This window comes from Condylostylus longicornis, unplaced genomic scaffold, assembly GCF_029603195.1.
Source record: "Condylostylus longicornis isolate FDR11 unplaced genomic scaffold, ASM2960319v2 ptg000048l, whole genome shotgun sequence".
NCBI classification, from domain to species: domain Eukaryota; kingdom Metazoa; phylum Arthropoda; class Insecta; order Diptera; family Dolichopodidae; genus Condylostylus; species Condylostylus longicornis.
Window position 1 is genome coordinate 9,978,696 of NW_026578017.1, and position 26,339 is coordinate 10,005,034.

General features: G+C 24.8%; 1 protein-coding gene across 6 annotated transcripts in view; it reads left to right on the forward strand.

Annotated features, from left to right (window-relative positions):
* Nucleotides 1-26,339, forward strand: part of LOC129611176 (uncharacterized) — a 290,077-nt gene that overhangs the window by 211,639 nt on the left and 52,099 nt on the right. For all 6 annotated transcript variants that reach the window (XM_055524167.1, XM_055524164.1, XM_055524165.1 and 3 more), the window contains 7 exons: nucleotides 7,419-7,527; nucleotides 8,064-8,169; nucleotides 14,799-14,915; nucleotides 16,215-16,460; nucleotides 19,765-19,935; nucleotides 20,074-20,202; nucleotides 22,624-22,770. In XM_055524167.1, coding sequence (XP_055380142.1) covers nucleotides 7,419-7,527; nucleotides 8,064-8,169; nucleotides 14,799-14,915; nucleotides 16,215-16,460; nucleotides 19,765-19,935; nucleotides 20,074-20,202; nucleotides 22,624-22,770 — 1,025 coding nt within the window. The remainder of the gene's footprint in view (nucleotides 1-7,418; nucleotides 7,528-8,063; nucleotides 8,170-14,798; nucleotides 14,916-16,214; nucleotides 16,461-19,764; nucleotides 19,936-20,073; nucleotides 20,203-22,623; nucleotides 22,771-26,339) is intronic.

A 26,339-nucleotide genomic window follows, 5' to 3' on the forward strand; every position in this document is an offset into this window, starting at 1 on the left:
ATGGGTAAATAAACTATTTTTAGCAACATGTCTGTCCGTCGGTCTGTGTGTGTACGCGTGTATCTCAAGTTCGGCTGAACCGATTTTGATGAAATTTTACATGTAAGTTTATTTCCACCATGGCACGGATTGATCAACTTTTGGATTAAATCAGACCTCGGGAACTGCACTGTTCAGCGGGCATGTTTTACATTTTTGACCATTTTGAAGAATATATTCAACTCATTTACTTGAAATTTCATATATAAACTTCGCCCGATCGCCCGCAAAACCTACTAACTTTTGCAAGAAATCAGCTGTGAGCAACTGGACGTTTACTACGGGCCAAATATACATTTTTGCGTATATAAAGAGAAATAATCAACCGATTCCATTGAAATTTAATATTTCAATTATTTGTACTAAAGCAATTAACATATAAATTTTTTATAAAGATCAGGGCTCGAAAATTGATCTGCGGGCCGATTTTACATTTTCCACCACATCTACGGAGCGAATTGATGGAATTTCTTGAAATTTGATATTTGAGTTCTGGTTATTACCGAAACTAACTGGCGAGCATTTCAGGGAATTCGGGTAGCACAAAGCGAAATTCTACTAAGAGCCAAATTTGGATTTTTCTACGTATGTAAACTATAAGCTTACTAATGTCCTAAAAATTGGAAAGAAGTATTTGACAGACGTTTTTATAAGATTCTGTGACATTTTCACTTAACTAGACAATACACATTGCGGTCGGTTATGTGCTGATCACATCAGATTTTTTTTTAATATTTTTCCTCAAAGTTTGTTTTTCTATAAATCATAACAGTTTAAGTATATATTCATATTTGTAATAAAGATGGCGTGCAATGTAAATGTTATCATATTTTATAATTTTTTAAATCACGATGTGTAAGCATTAAGAAAAAGAAAACCATACAACACAATATAAATGAATCCTTTTAAGAAAGAACTCAAGAAGTTTATTACATGAATAAAATGGAAATTCCAAGATAACACAGAAAAAAAGTGAACTTTAAAGGAATAACGCAATTAATTTGATTAGATTAAATTTATTCGCTTGAAGACATTCTACTTACATAAATATAAAATGTTTTTGAATTTTTATTTTATTTCTCAAATAAAAGATGTTTTTTATTTGATTTAATGCGCGACAAAACTATGTGTAGGTAAATATAATAATGCTCTTTCATCTGGGAATTATAAAAATGAAAAACCTTAAGGTTTTTAATTAGCAAATTTCCAAGTAACAAAGAAAATAATATTGCTACTCTTTGTGAAAACATAAAATGTTAATCGTAAATTTAAAAATACGATTGAGGAATTCAAAGCACAGCTAAGCTGCTGCAATGGTAAATTTTGACTATACTACATAAATTTTCTTGCAATTTTTGAAATTCCTTATACAAGCAATTCAATAAAATTCTAAGAGAATTAAAAAGTATCGAAGATAGACTGACACAAGACTGACGATAATATTTTGTTTATTTTTAATAGAAATGAAGTTAAGATGATTCAAAATGTTTTTATGTTAAATAATTTCGATTTATTCTTTTCATTCAAGCAAGAAAATTAAAATTCTCACACATACGTTAGTTACTATAGTAATCACATATTAAATTCAAGGTAATGAAAAATTCTTAAGCATATTAACAGATTAAATTTAATTCTTAATTAGAAAATAAAATTATTTTAACACTCTAAAATATAAATTAAAAATTTTGGCACCTTGTAAATAATTAGTAAGTAAGTTTGGTAATTATTATTATAAATTCTATTTGATTTAAATATAAATTACATTCTTTTACAAATATAAAAGGATCAAAAGGGATAAATAACAGAAAAATGCCATTAAAAAGATCTTTTTTTTTAATTCGATGTGATAAAGTTATTCATTGTGTTGCAAAATGTTGAAAAATTTGAAAACCTTAAAAAATAATTTATTAAGAAAGGAGAATAATTGTGATAAAACTGTAATAAGGCAAATTCAGCTTATAAATACAAATTGCTGAATTGAGTATCAATACGGTATGATTACAATTCCGATGTCAGGGATCTTGTTATGAATTGCAACATTTTATTCTTAAGGAGTTTATGAGTTGAAACACGGACGGTAAATGTAATTAATTTTTTCAATATCATTTCAATTGTATAGTAAAATCATAATCTTTCACTTTTTGATAATTTGAAAACGGTATTTTAGCGAGCGACATGTATAGCTCAAATCACATAAAAAGTGCTTGTTTAATTAATTTACAATAATTAAAAAATGAATAAAAAAACTTTAATTTTATTGAATATAATTCCGTTCACACATTTTAAATTATTATTTGTCTGGATTCTATTTCAGCCCTACAGAATTCATTCATAGCCCTTCTAGAATTTTTACATACATAGTTAACATTTTATTACTGTAATAATGAACCAAACAATTGAACGAAACATTGTAACATTTGTAATTAAATGAACCTCAAAGAAGAAGAAAAATTCATTAATTATTCTGAATTTCTTGACACCATTTATCACATTCATACTATGACCTAATTATTTGCATTCCACAAAGTATATAATACAAAGGTTCAAGAAAAATTTCAACAAATTATCGGTATAATTAACGAATTTCTCTCATATAATCAATGCAAAAAAAGACTCGTGCATAACGCATGGAATACATAAGTAATTTATCTTAAAAGTTTTTTTTTATTTTCAAAATAAAGTTATAATATTCGTTTTAATCGAGTCAAATTAATGATTTAAAAAATTTTGTATTCTCAAGCTTGTTTAATACAATTTTAATGGGCTGCAATACAAGCATGTTAAGAGCGCGTACATGCATATTGTATATGGTATGCAAGTAAGTATAAAGTTCATTCCATTGCATGACATTTTTTAATTAATCAAATTTAAATTTTCTTATAAACATAATTTTCTTGCTTCAATGATTTCCCCTTGAAAATTTAAAGTGAAAATGTCAGAAAAATGAAAAACAAAAAAACATTTATTCGCTTTATTAAACTCAAGAAAGTCAACATGATTTTATATTAAAAAATTAATGCAAAAAACAAAATTAAAAAGAAAAGAAGAGAAAAATCACAAATAATCGCCATTTTATAGTTAAGAATTTGATTTTTTTTTTTTTTCAGAATAATTTTTCTGCATCATTTCAACGCATTTAAAAACAACTGCATGCATCCAACCATATACATAATTATAACAATGACACCCTCTCTACATATGGAAATGGTAAATCTATATGTAATTAACACAAGAGAGAAAGAAAACAAGCATATATTATTAATTATTTCTGATTTCTAGTTTATTCACCCAAACTACTCTACTTATATTCCACTATAATTTTAATAAATCTTTCTCCACTAGAATAAATGCATATATGCATGTCCTATAGGGAATAAGATAAAATTAATTCCCTTTACCATATTATATGTATGTGTGTATGTATTCACAAATTTATTTTTTAACTCCATATTGAATAGAACAAGGGAAGTATTGTGTTAATACCAAACATCACATTTCGAAAAGTTAAAGTAAAATTTTTACATTTAAATAATTGTTACTAATTTTCTATATACGTCAATTTGTGCATTCCAATTTTAAAGCGTTGGATGAGGCGATTTTAACTAAAAGTTATATGTGAGTTTCACTCAAACATAAATGCAAAAAATTAATGAATTTCTAATGAGATTTAAGCTTTTGTGTAGAATAACAATGTTGAAAATTTTCTAAAAATTTAAAACAAGTTTTGAAACATCTCGGCTTTTTCCACTATTCTTCAACTTCATTGTGATATGAGTAAAGTGAAATACCTTAATCATAATCCATAGTCATAATTCAATCCCATAGTCATTTTCAGAAGCTTTGTAATTATGTTAATCTTTTATATATACAGGCACAAATAATCGTTAATCAATAAATTTGCAATCTAAAGCAAGCAATGTTTTCGATAATGTTCTGTTCTTACCATAAATAATATTTGTCTTATTCACTATAAGTAATCTGTTTACATACACACTACTATTGTTTTATAAGAATATTAAAAAAAAAATTTTATTTTCCCTATCAGTATGCAAAGTTTATGCTATTAAAATATAAGAAAATTTAAATGTGAAAACTTTAAACTGTGAAAAGACCGTTTTTATAATTTCATTGAAGGTAAACCTTTCTATTGAAGGATTATAAAGTAATACGTTTTGAACTAAATTTTATAATTCAAATTTAATTCTATGAGTTATTCTACAATCGTAATAATATTAACGATTTAATACATACGTATCTATATATATATATTTATATACATACTACTTATATATGTGAATAATTAATTATTATGTATGATGAATAATTCATTAAATTTACATATTGTAGTTTTTTCTCAACTTGATTGACGAGATTAATTTAATCCTTGTGTATGCATTTGAAATTTAGTAATTTTAATTTGAAAAATTTAAGGTTGCACTATGTAATATTAAAATTTCTTTTAATGCTTTTGTTCCAGTTACCATTATCAAAATTTTTTTCTTGCACCAATACGATTTTTATTGTTATATAAAAGCAAAAGTGATTGTTTGTCACCGTTTTTGCCTGCAATTCAATATTATATTTATTAATTTTAAATAAGTTTTCACTATAGTGTAATGTTCATTCCAAATACAATATTAATTAAAATGAGAAAAAGCAGTTTTTTAAATGAAACATTCGGTATTCATCTGAGAATTTTTTTTTAAATTCTTTTTCTATTTAAAAACAGAAATGAGATGAGATATTTTGCTTTTATTAATTGTTGGATAACGTTTTCGAAATTAAACTGTTTACATAACTTCTAATAGTTTATAAAACTTCTACAGAAGATATTGCTATTTTATTCTTAAACGTGTTCCAGTTGCCATTAGAAATTTTATAAAAAACTTAGTACGTATAATATGAATGAATCGAATCATTTGGGCAATAATATTTTAAAAATGTTTAAATGGAAAATTAAAATTTGAATAGTGTAGTTTCAAGGTATATTATTTTAAGAAAGACCTTACTCTTTCATAAAAAATGTTGCTAGTGGGAAATTTCTCACTTAAATTTTGTGGCAAAAAAATACTTGCGCCTCTTATTAAGTATATAAATCGCTTTACCTTACAAAAAGTATACGACCGAACATTTAATATTTTTACGATATTTAACAGGCGTATATACAACGGGATTGAATCAAGTATTTTCGTCCGTATTAAATTAAAATCACCATATATAAATATCAAAAATATTTCAATCACTTTTCAAACTTATATAAAATAACCCACAATTGCAATAAAATTAATTGGTAAAATTCACTTTTCGCACTTGAACATTATTTAAATTGTAATTTGTAAATTCAACGAAATTTGTGTAAAAAACATGTTTTAAGATGTGGTCTAACTTTTTTTAAATCAAATAAAATGCACTTGTTGAAATAATTATTTGTTAAAAAGCTATAATTAATTTTATACAAAAACTTTTCTACACAACTCAAATATAATTTCAAAAACACTCCCAAATTATTATTGTTAACAAACCGAAAGTCACGAATTAACATTCATTTCTATTTGGTATTTAAAAATTCTTCTTATAAAGGATAACAAATTTTCATTTTTAATGAACAACACATATTCAATAGTACTCGTATGTGCATCTAATCATGCAATAATGAAAATTTTAAGTGTTGCAAATTTAATTATGCAAATGTTGGCATATATACTAGTACTACGTACATCCACATACATTTATACCAGCATTAAACTCACATAATCCAATAGATATTCATTCATATAATCACAAAAAACAAAAACAACAAAAATTAATTTAGTTTACTAATTAAAAATTCTATTCCTCCCCGAAAAGAAAAACTTTACAGCAAAAATCTTAAAATTATGAAAAATTTTTATTGCCAAAAACATGCACAAGAGAAAATAAGTACATTCAGCACTTGTTGAATTTTGAAGTACATATGAAATTTGGTTTTTGCAAGAGCTTTCCCATTTACAAGAATGAAAAGTACAATTTGAAAAACTAATACACATTATGGTAATAAAAATTTCTTTTTATTATTTAACACATAAAATCTGGGTACTTATTTATCCATGAACATTTTAACACTCTACATACAACATTTGTTGTTAATGAACCAAAAAATTAGACACGTGCTAAAGTAGTAAAAATGTACACGCAATAAAAAGAAATGCAATTATTTCACATTTTAACAATTTCTTGAATTGTAAAATTGCATGATATGTTCGTCTGCTGTGTTTATATAGTATGACTGTAAAATTAAATTTTGTCTGTTAGTATTGTGTCCAACTATTTTATGAAAAGTTTCGTCCCACAAAGAAAGAAATCGATATTTTAAGAGTTAATCTTTTTTGTGAAGAAAAATTTAATTTCTTTAAATCTGCACTACTTACTGTATATGGTATGTAAAATGATCCTCGGACTATAATTGAAATTTCAAAAGATATTAAAAAAAAACAATTATTGCCAAAAATTTTGTTGTACAAGATTTGTTTGCTTTCACATTTAAATTGTAAAAAATTTTTATTGCTTTGTTTAGTTATGAAGAAGTAAAAAATTTTCAGCGATCTCAATCAATTGAATAATACCGACCCTTATGCTGACAAGCTGAATATAAAAGCTAGTTTTTGCAATATTTAAAATTAAATCTTAGCGTTGTATAGGAGCTACCTGATTATATCAAGCTATACTCCCAAAACAGCTAAAATTTCACATAGCTTTAATATTTTTTCAATCATTTAATTGAAGTTCTCGGCTTGTGTGGGGGCTACCTAAACCATAGTACAGTCATTCTATTATAACTTTCAAACGGCTTCTTCAAGTTGTTAGAAACTCATTCTCTTTCAAATTCTTTCTTTTAGATCTTCAAGGAAATATGGAGTTTATTTAGAAAAATTCAGGAATCACAAAAATATTTGACCTGGATGCTTAGTAAAGCTCATTAAATTACGAGCAAATTAACTTTAACTAGTTTTAAACTATAAACTTATTTTAATATTTTTAAGTGTATTGCAGAAATATTATAGTTGGAAGTTTATTGAAATATTAAATTATTTAGTTTGGTAAAATTTTATTTGTTAAATTTACTTGAGAAACTAAAATTATAACATATTAAAATTTTTAATATTTGGCATTAATCTTAGCTTTTATAATTTTAAATGAAAAATAAAAAATTATTGTCACATATAATTACTATAATACTGAAACAATGTGATTTTATAAAAATCACTCCGAATGGCTTTGACAACTGTAATGTATAAAACAATCCCATTATTCCTCAAAAATAGATACATACATAATAGGAGAAGTCATCTTAATTATGTAATCAAAAAAATTATAATTTAAAAATTTGTTATTCTTTACAGTGTCAGATTTCACCGAAACCCTTTCCCATTTGTATGAAGAACATGCAGCCGCACTCCAAACAGTAGTATCTACTTATCGTAAGAAAAATGGAGACCTTAGAAAAGAAAGGTAAATTATTTTAATTGCTCATAAAATTTAAGTCTAATATTCATTCAAGTTTTTATAAGCATATTGTTCGATAGAACACAAGTCATATACTTAGCACATTTCATTATTATAAGAGTTCATACATACGTAATACTTAAATATACATACTTACAACAAGAGCTTACAAATAAAGAAAAAATTATTGTTTTTTAAAAATTAATTCTGTCTGTTGATTTCACTTAGTCTAAAAGCAAAATTACATAATAATTTCACTTTTAACAATTTTAAATAAAAATATTCAAAAAATCCATTTAAAATCATTTTAACTCTCTGTAGTTGTTCTAATAAACTGACAGTATTAAAGGACAAATGTAAAAAAAAAACGAAAAAAAAAGCTTTTTTCTCTTTGAGATTTTTTTAATCTTTGCTTTTGACATTCAAAAATAAAAACAAATCAAGACAAACCTAAAATATCCTTATACCTTCCTGATACACATTAAAATTATGAAAAAGAAAAAAAAATCTTTATTTTGATTGCATTTTAATGTTTTTTACAGACCAATATGTCAATCATCCTTATTTCAAGCATGGGAGACATTCCTTCAGGAAATCGAAGCAGATTCACAAGCATCAAGTGATGTGGCCAGCACTCTATCTCGGCAGGTAAATTTATATGCATGCATACACACAATACATAATAAGTATACATAATATTTTAGGTGGGTGCTTCAAATCTGTAGGATGAAGTAAAATTATATTTTTATGTCAGTTGTCATTATGATTTCATAAAAACGAGATTTTTGTTTTATGAAAATGAAAAAAAATATGAAAATTATAAAACTGATAAGAAAAAAAGAATAAGAAAATTGAAAAAATGAAACAAATTTTTAGTTAAGTACACGCACTTGTAAAAATTTGAACTGATTTTAAGAAAATTGTATAAACCTATTATAAATTGTTGACGTAGATGCAATGTCAAACATACGTCATACAAAAATATGCATATACATATGTACGTATACTAAGTAGCATATTTTACCCATGTATTTAGGTAAATAGGTAGACATGTATTTTCCTAAAATATTACGAAAGCACCACTTTAGACACAGTCTGATTAAAGCAAAGGATGTTATTTACAAATATTATAATAAGACAATACTGTCATTGTGTTTGTTCTGCAGATATCATACAAACATTCATATTGTGTTTGTTCTGCCTATATAGCATGTGGTTTATATGAGAAATTAAAGCTTCACGAAATTTGTGGTATCATACAAACATTCGTCTCAGTTATTCAGATTTTTGATTTCAGAATTTGCATGTTTTTGAAATTAACGTGTTTTAAATTTGATTTGGGTTTTCTTTGAAACTGCGGCTTATTAAACTGAAACTGTTATAGCAATTGCAATTAAAATGTATTGTTTATTTCAAAGTTCGAGTTGTAAATATTAGTCTCAAATATGACAAATAGATTGATTTAAGAATCGAGTAAAAATTTTTTTAATTGGAAAAGAAATTTCTTTGGTTTTGTCTCTCAAACACTAATGGCAACTTTAAGATAAGTTTTAAGTTGATAATTTGGTTTACGAGTATAAGTAAATATGTATTGGTTTATAAAAAATGAACAAATTTTTTAAGTTAATCAACCAATGAGTTGTAAAATACCACGCTTGCTTTTAAAAATTTCATTTTAAAAATTTTAGTTTTTTACAATTAAAAAATCTCAATTCAAAAATTTTGAAAAAGTTGTACATAAGTAACTGGCACAATAATATAATTTTGTTGCTAATTCATTCAAGACATAAGGGTGTACTAATTTTTAGCGGACTCTTATTATACATTCACGCTTTCGTAGAAAGCTAATGAAGCTTGTGGAGTTGAAAAAAACAAATCCACAAATATAACAATTTGCAAAGTTTAAGCAATGATAGTTCGGAAGGAAGAGGATGTATAGGAAAATTTGGTTTTACAAAGAATTGTTAGGAGATCTTATAAGTCCTAATCTTTTCTAATTTACAGAATTTCACGACTTTTAAAAATTATAACATAGCATAAACCATGGTTTCATTAAGATGTATTTGCTTACAAAATTTCAGCTTTCTACTTTTAACGATAAATTTTTTTTTTATTAAATCATATTCAAAAAGACTTACATACATATTCCGTTACTATTAAAAATCTGTACACCCAGCACACATCTCAGAACAGATTTAGCAAACTCGATTCCTTTGATATTTAGACAAAATTTTAAGAATTTGTTATTTCAATAACGTACTTTATACTGGGGAATATAAAAATCTGATATAAGTATCATTATTTCTTTTTTAATTTTGAAAACTTTAAAAGTTTCTTCAAAAACAAATCAAACCTTCAATAATTAAAAGCATGTTCGCTCTTACAATATTAATTAAAATTCATAAACCATATAAATGAACTTTCAACTTTTATAAAATTTTTTAGTTGTATAAATTAATAGTTCAAGGGTTGTAACTTGATTTATAACCTAGATAGTGTATATTAGTCCAATAGGGTATATTATTCTGTGCTATAAGTTGTACAGTTTCTGAGAGTTACATCTTCCCCATCATTCATTTTCATTTATTATAAGATTAACCTTAACAGCACCTTTTAAATTTGCACTTTAGTATTTTCGTTAAAAATTATTTTTCACATTTTAATTTTTTCATTGGAAACTTTTACTGCTGAAATCTTAAAGTTTATATTTTTATTAAAGAGAAATTATTTCATGCTGTATAATATTATGTATGTATACATATATAAATTAATATACACTAATATTGGTTTAAGAATGTAAAGCATTTTACTTGAAAATTATTTATAAAAAGAAAAAAGGATCTGAAGACTCAATTTTTTTCCCTATTTCTTGTTCTTAATTTTTTTCATTTTTTCTTTTCTTCGTCATTTTGTTTTACTATATTATTTACAAAATAATAATTATTTACGTCTGCTATATTGTGTATAAAAAATCTTATAAATACACTACTGGTCACGTAAGCAGAAGTATTTCAAGTCAAGCAGAAATGCAAAAGTTTTTACTTTCCACAAGACTTTCTGACACAAAAGAACTACATACATAATTGTGATGAAGTAAAATTTTAACTATTTATTATATTCGCAAAACCAGCTTCCGACAAATTGCAACAATGCTACTTATAATTTATTGGCTATTTATAATTTGTTACTTATAAGTCAGCTTTATACTGCCATGTGAGGCTTGCAATTGAGACAGCATTTTATAAATTAATTACCTTAATATCAAAATAATTATATTCTATGTCGCAAGGTTTTCCAAAAATTTGTTGAGTTGTTAAAATATTATATTGATAGCTAGTTAAAAAATTTTAAGTGCCACAAATGTAAATTTTGCTCCCATTTTGTGAAAATAACATGAAGAAATATTTAAGGATAGAAAAACTTATTATACTAAACTTATTATAATAATTAAGACTAAGAAATTTAAGTTTTAAAAAAAGCAGCTATTAAATAAATATTTGCAACGCTGATTATTTTATATTTTTCAATATTTTATAGGTTAATCGTTTCCAAAAACAAAAATTATTTTAAAATTAAAGAAACGTGTAAAAAATTTCATATTTCATTTAATTCAGATTAATCCATTTTTGGATAATCCGTTATGCCAAGCAATTTATGGCGGTTAGCAACTTAATATTAAGCAGTTTTATTACACAAAATAAAACTTATGACTTCATTCTTAACTCTGTAAGAATTGTAGGCTCTCCGCTTCCGATAACTTAAAAATTAAAATTTTATCCTGTTTCATAGTGCTTATACACAATATTAAATTATTTTTCCAGAATTTTTTGCATAAAATTTGTAATATTTTTGCTACTAGAATAAGTTCGGATAAGAAAAATTTAACAGAAATTACCTTGCGTACATACACATATACAATGAGACACGATTATATAAATGCGGTTAAAATGTAAATCACTGTGATGTTTACTTTATTTTGAAGCCCGAAATTTTTCGGTTTTTTGGCGATCAACGATGATTTCGTGGCCAATCAGTGTGAGCTTAATCAAGATTTAATCATGATATAATCATGAGTTTAATCAGGGCCTTACTTTAAAATCATGTACAAAAGTAATAATTCTTCAATTTTTCATTATTCAAAATTAGGTTGCTGAATAATTGGCAGCTGCTTATCTAGCAAGAGTATGTATAATAAAAGTACTCCTTTTCTTAAGCAACAGTTAACCTAAGAATGCATAGCTTAATCAACTGCGAACTTAACATAATACGAATAAGAAAAATAAGTTTCGTTACAATTTCACAACTCATCTTTTAATATTGCAATAAATTTCGAATAATAAATTTTTAAGTAAATCGACTAATAAATTTTACCAACTATACTTTAGGAAATTTAACATTTTCCAGAATATTTCCTTTTTCCTGGTAAAACACAAAAAAAATGAATGTCCATTTAATGTTTCCACCGTAAAGTACAAATGTAAAGTGCACAATTTAAAAAATGAAGCATTCAATACTATTTGGTATACTTTTTTTTTAGACTAACAAAAGAAAAATCCTTTTTAAAGTTGATGTAAAAAAAAAGTCCTCTTAAAGTATAAAAACAAAATTCCATTTTTTTATGATAATTCGGTTTTGGTTATAAAAAATTCATGAGCCCAACTCGTTTTTTTTTTTAATTTATTTGCTAAAAATTTCCCAATATTTTTGAAAAAAGCAAGTTAAAAAATTATTCGACACCATACTCGTAACTTTTAAGCCCAGAACCACTAAAATTTATTCACAAAAAAAAAGAAAATAATAAAAATTGTAAAAAAAATCAGTAAAAAAAATAAAGGACTACAAAGTTTTCCCTTGTAGCAATAAGCTTCATACAACATAAAAAGAATGCAGTACCTACATACATATATACATATTTACCGTAATATATTCCTACATTTTGAAGATCCTCTACAAAGGAAGATGCAAAAAAAATTTTTGAAAATGCATACACTTTTTTCATTAAAGCGTAAACTTTTAAAACTTTTTTCTGCTAAATTTTAATACAAGCATTTTTAACTATTACACGAGAAAAATTAATATCGTGTTTTTTAAAATCAAATAATGGAAAAAAATTATACATATGTATATGTGCTTACATGATAATTAAATATTTAAAGTTTTAATAAGATAAGGTTGTAGGTTTGTAAGTATGTACAGTTACAACAAAATTCCTTCCAACAATACAACATATTCGGGCTCCTAATTCCATTTTGATTTTATTTTAAAATGCTTTTATTATTACACTTTATTCATACACTCATTTAAAGATATTCACCGAAAAATATAATTTTTCAATAAGAAATTAAAAAGTTTTGAACAAAAATAAAATTTTATATTTCTTATGCACTTTAAAAATCACTCAAACATTTTAGCGACAGATAATCGTTAAATTTATTTTCTTGGGCAATAAAATGTAGTAGTGGAGAACCTATAGAAGACACTATCGATACTCCAAATATCGTAACTTTCTTTATTTTAAAATCGATATACCATCAACAAAAAAACCACAAGTTAATATCATGTTACTAATGTTACATTAGTTATTCTTTCCTTACGTTTACGATAAAAATAAGACGCCATTTACATTTGCATTACTATTGCACATTTATACAAGAAGCTGTCATTATTTGAATTTGTTTCTAATGAAGACACTTATGTGTATTGTTATGAAAATGTCATTGGTATTGCTACTACAAAAAATCGCTTGTAATAAATTGAATTCGTTCCATCCATTTGCAATACTACATTCTTATTATTTATTCTATTTCTTTTTTGTCTGTAAATTCATTTCAAAATTGTTGTTCTTATTTAAAATTAAAAATATTGCCAAATAATACAATTTCTTTCATAAACGAAATTTAATTTGAAATCAATTTAAAACAAATAACTGATTTCGGAAAACGTTGTGAACGGTGTCGGCTGCCACGCGTTTTAATAAGGCTCTTAATTTTTTATCCAAATATAGGAGTGAAAGTTTGAAAGCATTTTGGAAAAATAGCATTTCGACAGCAATTTCTTTTTTTTGAAAATTAACATTTCTTTTCTATTACTATTTGTATAAACAAGTTAATGGACGCCTGAAAATTTGTATAGAAAAATAAAATTTAAAGTTTTCTTAACATATGTCGATGAAACAAACTAAAAAATTGTTATTTTTGTTTTGGTGATTCCAAATTATTACGCTAAAGCTCCCTCTACTATTCCTTTGAGACGAAATTCTACTAAAAAACAAGTTGAAAATAACAATCCCAATCAAACCAAATCTGATGATGAGTGTTTACATATACATACATACGACATCCAACAGACTCTGATTAAATCATAAATATTGTGGTATATGTAAACTGTTTTAGTTTTGAACAGCGATCAGCTAATTTTTATTTTGGTCGCATTTTTAATGAAAAATTGGAGAAATCTTAACGCTATGTCTGGCCTCTATCAGATCGTTTTGTCTGATATGCAGGTAGTCATCTTATTTTGTAAAAAAAGCGATTTTATAATTTTGAAAAAAAAAATGTTGAAGATTTTACATATATACTCGTATATTTAAGCATAAGTTTACAATTATTTGTAATAAAAATTATATAATGTATAAAAAATTATAACAGAGAAGTATTAAGAATTACTAGAAAATAAGAGAAAAGTATTAACTTTTTTTTTGATTATTAGTTTATCGACTTTAATTCCTCACAAATACTAGGAAAAAAAATAAAATTTATTGTAATAATAAAATTTTCTAAAAATGCAAAATTGAAAATGTAAAAATAATACAAAATTAAATGGCTTCAAGTGCCGAGTTTTCGCTACTGCATGTAAACGTGCTGCATATTAAGATCTCCATTCTATTTAGCGATTCAAATAAGAATTTTAATAAATTTTGCAATTTTTTTGTTTTCTTTAAAATGATAATCCAAAATGCTTCGTTGTAATTCATCAAAACTCATTTGTACAACCTATTTTCTAAACATTTTTCTTAATAATCTTTTCACTTTTGAAATTCTTAATTTTAATAGCAAAAACATTTTGTTTGAAGCTCCAATTAGATATCTTATTTAAGTGTACCTACTTACTTTGACGATAATATCATGTATGTATGTGTCTGTGAATAAATATATCTGGTATAACATTAATTTTTAACTTATATATAAATGTAGCTATAACTTCAACTTAAATACATAAAGCTATTTGAATAAATATATATATTTTATATGTTTTATTAATAACATAATTTCTTTCAGGTATCACGGCCAATGCTTGACAGATCATTTCATCGCAAAGTTCAAAGTAGAAAAATATTTACACACAGGGAGTCCTTTGAGACTATTATCGCAAAGACTGAAGATAAATTATCAAAGGTATGTATATTTTTCACTAACAATATTTTGTACGTTTCCCTTCAATTATAAATTTAATATTTTAAAACATTTTCTCTTTGTGTAACATATTGTAGATCCTAATAAAAGAAAACAATAAACTTTAGGTTGGTAGTATCAAGTAGATCATGAAACGACTCCAGCATAATAAGAAATAGTTGTCGTATATTCTGGTATTTTTTTTATTGCATTGAACAATAATGTCAAAAACCAAGATCTAGATAGTATCATAAACTCTTCGGCCTGAGTTTTGAAATTTTAGCACAATATGTATGTTGCTACACGATCTGGTTTGAATTGCCAAACACTTATTGCGTAACTTCAGTTATGAACGCGATTTCATAAATACAGACATAGATGAAGAAATATTGAAAAAGTTATTTTGAATAAAAAAGTTTCAATGAAAATGTCAAATTTTTTTATGTTTTAACGTTTCATGTAATGTAATTCAATTCTTATTTGGTGGAGCCAAAAAGCAATGGTCAATAGTTTTTTTTTGTAAATTAGTTCCTCTACCTCCTATTTCTTATTGTATTATATGGTGCATAAATGCTTTTTATAAATTTAGGTATAAAGTGATAAGGTATTAAGCATGCAATATCGAAAATAATCCTATGTACTACAAAATGTGCAATCGAAAAATTTACAATGTCGGGTTTAATTTTTTTATTACAAGCGGTTGAAATTCTTTATTTTATAATATAAGAAAATATATTTTTTTGTTCTAGACCTTGCTTTTGATAACTGTCTTAATAAAAGTTTAATTGATATTTGCATAAAATGTTAAAAGTATTTAAAATAATGTTTTAGTTTCAATAAATGAAACGTATCAACCATTGATTCAAAGCTCTTATGGAAATATAAGTATTGATAGATGCCTGCTAAGTGCCTAACTATTTTAGATATAAATTGGCATTTCTTTTCAATTCCTTTCATTTAGACTGTTGACTGAACACAATTAGGTCGCACTACAAAGCGAGAATATGATAATTGAAACATAAACTCATTGTGTTTTCAGCCTAAATCCTAAATTGTTTTCAATTAGTCGACTAATTTGAATCGACTAGCAATTTACTTATAATGTCAAAAATTTAAATTTTTTGCCGCAAGATAGTGTTTTTTTTTTCTTGTCAAAAAAAGTAGGAAGAAATATCAATTGGTGCTATTTTTTTAATTAATTATTTTTTATTGTTTTACTGCGCATTAAATAGAATATTTACAATAGATTTGTTAATACTTGTGTGAGCTACGCTTTTATTAAACTTTTAAATATGTCTGCAGTGTCGCATGGACTATAAGCAAGCTTATGTGGCGCATCGCCAGAATCCAACGCAACATACTTTAGCGGAATATATCGATGCACATAATGCATATGTGCAACAACTGCATTCAACAAATGCTATGCTAGAAACATATCATTGTGAAACAATACCACAATTAATGCAGGAATTAGAAGAAATTTATGGTGATTTATGCAGTATAGTTGCTGAAGCTGTTTTGCAGGGTGCTGATGTTATTTCGAGTAAGGTAAGATGTACTTACATACATACATAATTACCTCTTTGTTTTTACCAATTATTCCCTCGCAGTAGAATACATTGAAATACAAGAATATATTTTTGTCTATAACAAAAAGGACCTTATTCTTCTTCACAATATGTACATATATACGTATATAAAAAGTTCACCGTTATATATGTATATTCTTTAAAAAAATCTAATGAATGAAAGTTAAATTTGTGTATAATCTACGTGCTATGAATTATGAATGTTACATTATACATAAATGGTATATGAGTACATACATACATACATTTTTGGTAGAAATTAGAAAATTCAATGATAAAATACCAATAACATTTTATTGAATATATCCTAACTATGATTGAGCACTACGTATGTACATATATATTATGATGTTTGCAAATTTTTTCTAGAAAGGTACATAAATTTTAAATCTGGTTTTAGTGCAAATTCAGAAAGTAAAGAAAATTGAAAACAAAATTTAAAATATGTAGGTGGGTAGGTACTTAAAGTTTATGAAAGGTTTAAGAATATTGCATCAGTAACAGGTGTATAAAGTTGGAGAAAAAATTCCTGTCAACAAAAAAATTTATATAATTAAAAAATTTAAAATTTTAAATAGGTTTGTGTAGTTCAAACAAACCTCGTTATCAGAAATTCATATAGGTATCTAAGATTTAAAATATAGTTTATTGTTGTGTACAAGTACCTACAAACTAGTTAGTTTTCTGTTACTATTAGTTTTCTGTTGGATCCAAGTAATATTTTAGAGTTAAAATTATTTATGCATTACAAAATCATTGTTAGTTTTTAGCATAAACTTTTTGTGGGAAAGTCTACACGGATATCGTTTTTTTATATTCTGAATAATATTATAGGTTTCTACTTTAAAAATTTTAAATCAATTTAAAAAATAAAAGATATACATAAGCTTATAACGAATATAAAGTTAAATTAGTATTCAAGTATTTTATAATCCAACTTTAAATCAATTCCGCTGTTCATCCAATTGATTGAATAATTGAACTAAAATTTTATTTCATCGAGTTTTCAATTAGATGTAATAAATATAGAATGAATATGACAACAAATATATATGTGTATTTATTATATATATTTAATATATTAGTATTATGTTGGTTATACTTTGCCCTGATTAGTATAACTAACCAGAGCAATGGTTTATATTATAATAATTAATTATAATATATCTGAACAATATTTGTTTTACATTTTTCAACTCTTTTGTTTTTTTTGTTCTTGATTTTAAAAAGTATGTTAATCACGTTTAGTGATAGCATACTTCACGAGTTCAAGATCTAAGACATGGTTGAATAACTGATTTGGAGTTTTACTTTTTTAACTTGAAATAATTTACATTAAACTGATTTCTTACCATTGTAGGCATTTTTTAAATCAAAATCTAATATTTTACTTCGTATAATTTTTGTATTGCAAGCTACAATTTTTTATAATAATTTTATAATATTCATAGAAAGTATTGTAATCAAACCAAATTTCACATGCCGAATTTTGAATCGTGTAAAACAATATTGTTGACAACCTTGAAATGCTACATTTCTGTCTCAGTTAGAAATAGACGTGTACCAAGGCCTAGCTTTGCATTCTTGGATGTACATGTTTCAATAATACTCTACTTTAAATCTTGAAAATTACACACGTTTTCAGCTTTCGTTTAATTTTTTCGTCATAAAATTAAGAAAATTCATTGATATTTGTATATATCTACATGAGTATGTACTTAAAAATAATGTGGGAGTTATATTTTATGTTTGGTCATGTGCTGATCCCATCAGATTTCGGTTATTTTTGTACATATTATGTGTATATAATTTTGTTCCATTTAATTTCGTTAAATGTTTTTTAACATGTAATATTCTTCACAAGGGATTAATTTTAAACATGACTTTTTTACGAATTAAAATTAAATTTTAAAATACATATTATGTAAGTCTTTACAACATTTTGAAAAAAAATTACAACAACTTAATTAACATTGGATAAATTAAATATGCGGTTAAATTCAAATTGTTTGTATATGTTATACATGCATATATTTAACGATCTTGTAGTTATATTTTATTTAAAAATTAAATTAAAAGCTTTAGAGGTTTCAAAACGCAATGTTTTTAATAAATGTGAATTTTTTTAAAATTATTAATTATTTAGGTAATCAATTTTCAAAAAGGATGTAAATGCTAATTATTGTTTATTTTAAATTTTTAGCACTAGTTTTTCATAGAATTTTCATTTGGCATAATTCGTAATAATTGGCGAAAATCCTACATTAATAAATAGGATACGTAAATTTTGAGAAGGAGAAAGCAATATATTCAAAAAATTCTAAAGTAAATTTTGTCATTCATTTTAATTAAAACAAAAATAAGATTGACATTTGTTCTTACGTAGTCTGACGACAAGTTTTAATTAAAATAATTAAAATTATAATTCTTGCAAGGAATATAATGGTCGCCTTACAAGTATTAAACAATTACGAGTAATATGAAAGCGACTGAGTGCATATAATTTTTTATACATATTTTTACACTTAATCTCAAAGGTTATCTTTACTCAATCAACCCCTACAAAAAATATGATTGCAATACATAATATGTAAACAGATTTTAGAACAGTATAAACAAAGTTTTTATTACCTAAAAATATAAGTAAAAATATGGTAATATTTTTATATTGTTACAAATGTTTCCATCCAATTGTGCCTTTAATAAATATTAAAGTTTCAGATAAATTTTTATTGTATACCTACGTAATATGCCTTCCTATAATAATTGCTACCTTAATCATACAAATAACCCCCAGTATATATATACCAATTTGGACTAAACCGCATATTTTACTGCATTACTACTATTTCTATATCCTTAGTACTTGATTTTACTTTAAATGTGGTTATTATATCGTTGCAAGAAATCGTTAAAAATAACCATAACATTAAATTTCATGCCGCAATCAGAAAAAGGATTGTGCTTTTGTAACAGTGAAATGTTTATTATTGGTCATTAAAATGTAACTTTCCTGTCGTTTCTTTTTTATTATTTTTTTTTCTATGTCTTCCTTTATTGACATAAAGACTTTTTAATTAAAATTGTAATAAAATAGGGAGTCGATCGAAGAAGGAAACTAAATAACCATTAATGATTGTAAAATCAATAACATATTTATTTTACAATCGCATATTTTCATTTGTATATGTGCTCTATATTTTTATTAGATAATAATGTTATGATAATGCAACATTCCTTACCTTTTATATTGTATTTTTCAGGCTGTTGAACAAGCAAAACGTTATAATAGTTTATCTAGTCAATGCCATTCAATATCAGCACAACAAGATCTCACAAATTTGGTACGAATACTACCAGCAAATCCAACAAAAGTTCCTAAACGTGCATTTGTACCACCACAACCACCTACAGAAGGAGATGAAAATGTTGAAGTAAGAATATGTATACAGTAATATTTTTCAAAACAAAGTTAATGTATATAAAAGAAAAAGAAAAGAAAATCATGAAAAATATTGTATTTTCCCGTGATGAAAATTCATTGTTCTTATATTGTTTTCTTATGTTTTTAGGAAAATTTATTACCACCTCTTAAGGATGAATTGGTGATTGATCGACATACTTCAATGCAATTACGTTCAACTTTGGAGTCATTGAAACGAGAAGCAGCAGATTTAGAAATACAAATAAGGCAATTACAGGTATGACAAACAAAACAAAAACAAAAGAAGATGGAAAGAAAAATTAAAATGTCAATAAACTCCTCTCTAAATTGTCAAATCAATTGAAAGAAGCTTTAAAAAAAAATGTTTTTATAGCATAGAAAATTGATAAAAGGATATACGAATTTTTTTAACAGATTGATAGCTATTTTATATACTTTAAAATAGTTTATATGGTAAAGGATTTAAAGTGATTTATTAGAATCATAGAAAAAGAGATAAAGAAGAAACTGAATAGCAGTTAAATATAATTCCCTTCTATTAAAAGCGTTTCTCCACAATTTTAAAATACGTAAGAAGATACTCATTTGTTACGTAAGAAAGTTTACGCTACATAGTAAGAGTACAAAAATTTTAACTTAAATTTAAGTGATAGGAAAATAACATATAGTGCATTTGTACTTAAAGTAAAATTATTTGACTATCCTAGAATTCCAGCTTAGTTTAGTCTCTACTGTTTCATCGTATTATTTTTTCGTTATTTTTGTTAGGAAGGCGGTGAACAGCAACGGCGGACAATTTTTCATTGTTACTCGAGAAAATTGGCGAAAAGATAAGATCAACTGTTCAGTATTTTGCATATAATGTCACACACGTGGAAACATGATGTCAAAAAAAAAAACCTCCAGCGGTAAAATAGAATTTTACGCTATTTTATCGCTATTAGTGAGATCCAGGGCGTTAATTTTGCTTCATTTTTAACAATCCCATTTATATATGTATACGTTCTTTCTCTGTTTTCAACTTAAATCAAGCAATTAAAACTAATGACAACTATAAAAAAGTTTTAAATAGTATATTTGTCCTTATTTCATTAAAATTTATCTTCTAATAATTATTAGCAATAAAAAGCTGAGGCAGCCGAGCTTGCTTTTTCTCATACATACTTCAAACCTAAAATGTTATTTTAAATTCCCCATCATACTGGATTTAAATATACAAAATATTATATTATATTTTAATGCTATATTATAAAAAGCGAAAAATTTTAATCAAACATTTTCTTGCTCCAAGTTTTAATTTAAATTTCGAAAACAAATTTTTAGTTCAATTATTTAAATTGTGCTTCATATTTAAATAGAAATTAATACAGCTAATTTAATTTTCCATTAATATTTTAAATTTACTTTTGTCTTATTTAACTTCGCTTATATACAGATATTTAATTATATTTGCAGTTATATCACAAAATTATTATAGACTTTTGTATATTGCTACTTACATTTTATACAAGTCAAAAAATTTAAGAATTTCTATAAATTTATCATTCTATAATGTGTATATAATATGTGCGACAATAGGTGAATGTATAACTATGATTATGTGTAACGTGTACATTAGTAAAACGAACGATCTATGCTTGAAGAATTTTATAAAAGTTATTTCTGAAGAAATCTAAAAGTTTTTAAGTTTCCTAAAAGTTAATTTTTATAAATCACAATAGATTTTTTTGGTTTTTTTTCTATATATTTTTCAACTCATAATTAATTCAATTTTTAATTATTTAATTTTTATATATTTTTTTCTTTTTTGTGTTCTGTTGATCTCTGGTTTTTTTTTGTTTCGTTGTATATATTGATTTTAAGAGATTTCCTTGTACACAATTTCAAATAACGTATAAGAGGAATCATCATTTTCTTCTTTAATATTTTATTAAAAATTAAAAGAAATTTTTTTTTTTGTTAAGGACATAACATATAAATTCCGTTGTTTAAAGGATGTAGTTCTATTCTTATATTTTCTAATTCCTAGCATGATACTTACAAACAAAGTGTCTTCTTTTTCCTATTAAAGAAAATGTTTCATATTATACACCTGGTGACATTTATGTCAATTATAATTAACCGAAAGAGAAAATGTATTTTTTTCTTTTCCATGTTTTTGTTCCGTTAATTATGTAAGATCTACAATGTCTGAGATACATGTATGTCTGTAACAATACTATACGTCAAACATTTAACAGAGATGTAAGTACATGTATGTATGTATTTACAAAATGAAAAAGTTGAAAAATATACAAAATATCCATTATCTTTTTTCTACTTATATTTATACATATGTACATATATATGCATATCATATTATATTTTCAAAGTATGTGCAAAATTAAGTAGATTTTTAATTGATTTAAGTTCTATTAAAGAAAAATAACATCGCGTAATAGGTTCTTATGAAAGAGCTCCTTGTGCTATTATACTTAAAAGTATTTACAATCTATATGTATGGATATATTCGATATACATATAATTTTGCTACTGTGATTATTTTTTTTTTCAATATTTTATATCGTTAAATATTTATTTTATTTCCCCATTTGTAATTTTAAAGATCTTATATAGAAGATGTACTGCTTCTGTTTTCTTAGTTATTTTTTGTTTTTTATTTTTCCTATTCTTTCAGGACTCAGTTGATACATTGGTACGAACACAAATGCGTGGTATCGAGAATCAATTATACAATAAAGCGAATGAATTACAAGAAGATTTATCAATGAAGAAATTTGATTTACGTGCTAAACAACTTCATCTTTCAGCTATAAGATCACAGGTAAGTAATATTGTTAGCGTTTATTTTTAATTTTCTTTTGTGTGATAAAATATATTTTACTTTTTGTGTAATTGATAAAATGAAAAGAGGTGAATGTATTAATTTTCACCTTTTAAAGAGAAAAAATAAAAATGATGAAGCGATCTTAATTGTAAAATTGCAAAAGACGTTTATAAATTTTCTATTGAATTAAAAAAAAATCAAAACAAAAGGTTTCTAAAGAAAAAATAACATTATAGAAAATTAAAAAAAATATCAGTTTGGCTAATGTATAACCAATCGAATTATATAAATATTTTTCAAAGCAGTTGTTTATTTCTCAAAGCAGTAATTGCAAGTGTTGCTTATTACACTTGCTGCGAGATATATTTAGAACATGTTATGTATTAACAAATTTGCGCTTGGTAAAAATTTATTTCGTGGACCTTGTTTAATCAAAATGTTTACTAGTTCGCTTTATATTGGCAAAAAGGAAATGAAATATAAGATTTTAAAATTGGCAGCGCAAACCGACTCCCGCTTTTGAGTCTACCATTGTTACATTTTATTGCATGATTTGCTAGCTATTTTAAAGTAATATTTAATGATTGATGGCGTTAATATTTTTATAACTGAATATTAATGTAATGTAAATTTTTTTAAGCTGTAGCAGTCTATACACACAATAGATTATTTGAGAAATAAAAACTACGGGCATTTATTTCGATATAGACTCAGTTTTCATATCGAAATTTACAGTTTATTCCTTGATATTTAATCTCTGTATTGATGGTTTTATTTTTGTATATTGAAACTTTACTTTGCTGTTTTATATAAATAGAACGCGAAATTAAATAAGTTAAAGCTGCTTCCTTTTAAAATTCATACTTTATATGTCACAGCGTTTTTGTGGCTTCAAATTATTAATCTTCATTATTTAAATGAATTTATAATTCCTGGAACCTTTGTGTAAAAATTTCGGGATAAATTTTACTTAATAATGTTCTCTAAAAACACTTACGCCAAAATGTAGTCGGTATTGTTCTCGAAGAAAAACTTTTCATATTAAGTAAATCACTTAATAAGATTATCATAATATTACAAATTAAAATATGAGAAAAACAATATAAATTTAATGGGATTTTGTATTGTATAGATTAGTTCTATTGAGAAAATCATTATAAAATTTCTGTACTTTTATATTTTGAATTTTATAAAATCTTATTAAACTTCAATTTATATTTATTTTATTAAAATTTTGTAAAGAATATTGGTTTTCGTTAGTCTAGCAAGATAAGGCTAAAGTGTTCTATATAATAAACTATTTTTTAAATTTAACTAATATTAATATGGTGTGTAAATTGTTCATATATTGTCTTGAATGCTAACACTAAAATCTGTTATTGATTCAGTATTATGTTTAGATATTCAAATTAATTCATGATAAATTTAAATTAAATTAATCTGGTAATTTTACAAAGACAGGTACTGCGTTTTTAAGAGAACCGCACCTATTCATAAATTGAGCTTAAGATTATTAAATACACTGAATTACTAATCCAACGTCTAGTTGTCTAATTAATAAGTATAGTGACTATTACACTAATAATATTAACTTAATGGAAATTTCTTCATATTTAATTTTTACTAATAGTAAATCAGCAATTTCAGCTTTATGAACTTTAACAAATTTGAAATGTTAAAATACAAGTAGAGTAGACGAAGCTCAAATTTCATTTAACCATAAGTTGGTCATACCTGGTAATACGTAATATATCTTTTTTGCTACATCCAATTATTTCGCTTTCTAGAAAAATTTTGCAAGTATAAAGGTAAAAAACGTATAAATGCAGCACAGTTTAAATGTTGTTTTCTAAATATCTATTGTGATGTGCAATAAATTGAAAGACACTCAGTTCATAAAGAAAATTTTAAATTTTTATAAATTAAAATTAGAGACAAAAATTTCCAATTTAATCAACGAAGAATAATTTTCCATTAGTTTTTAAAAATAAAATATAAGAACAAATCAATCTACTTTTGGTATTTTAAAATTTCAAACTTTTTTTTCCACATTATCAAAATTTCATAAAAAAAAAATTTTCAGATTAAATTAAATCTTAAATCCTCAATCTAAAAATATAAATCTTCTTAAAATAAAATAAAAGAACAGAATTTTTCAGAATAATTTTTAAATTTAAAAGCTTCAATTCTACTCTTCCCATCCAAACACTCTTCCCATTTAATCCCACTTTACTGTTAATATTAATTTCTTAAGTTAAAATAAATGGGTGGATTTGATTATTTTAATTTTAAAAACGAAATAATCCGCATTTCAATAAAGGTTTTTTTTAAATCGCTCCTTTTTGTTGAAAAAAAAAAAGAAAACATGCCCATATATCCTTTAAAATATTTTTTAATTTATATTTTTAATTCTTTTGAAATTTTTGAGAGGCAGTAAGTATTTTATTTTAAATATTTAATGATGTCTGCCCTTAAAAAAATGAAATTATAAAAATAAAAAAGTGAATAAAATTTTTTGTCACTGAACTTCAACGTAACACAAAAAAGGTTTTTTTTTTTGTAGAACTTATGGAAAGGTAACGAACAAAGGGGAAAAACAATTTAATTGTTCACTTGAATTTTTTCTTTAAACTTAAAATTTCCTTTATATTAAAAATTTCAAATATTATAAAATTGTATAAATTTGTTTTTCGAACCAAATTGTCTGTCCTGCCCCGTCTGTTAAAATTTTTAAAAATTTTAGGCAATATTTGAAAATGGTTCTTTTCTAAGAATGTGTAAGCCAATTCTTTTTTCTTACAAAAGAAAAATACTGACATCCTCTGACTAATCACTCTAAGGTGATAATTTAATAATTTTTGGTAAATATTGTTTTTTAAATTGTTAAAAGTTATCTATTTTACAGGTCATTGATTACACCCAAATTTTTCCGTTTTATTTATCATTGAGCAAAGCATCAATGAAAGCTGAAATACTGTGGTTAACTTAAACGTTGGTATACACAGAACTTTATAGTGAAATTCTAACATACTAACATAAATTCTAACATAAGTCGTGTTGCCGACAAATAATATAAGAAATAATTACGTCATTATGTACGAAATTAAAAAACTCTTTTGTATCAAATACATTAATTGAAAAGAGTCTTCTAGATGCTAAAAATTAAAATTAATGTTTCCAAATAAAATTTTATAAGAATTCAGTAAAATCTCAATATATTCTAATTTGGATCTAAAAATTTTGAATAGAAGCTGTGCTTATTTGAAAATTTAAACCTATATTTCTCGAAAAACCAAATTTATTCAAGTTATAAAAAATGAATTCTATTGTAGAAATTTTCAATAGACTGGTGTACTTGTCAGATATCCAACACACTTACTCTACAATGAACCCATATAGGTAACTGCTAAAATCTTCAACATTTGAAATTCCCTAGGAAAAAGAAATTTGTGCCATAAGTAGGAAATAAATTTTTGATGAAGTAGGATATCGAAAGCTCATTTACGTTTTTGAAAGTTTTGTGTCCTCTATAATTTAAAAATAAAGTGGTAAAGAAAGTTTTTGTA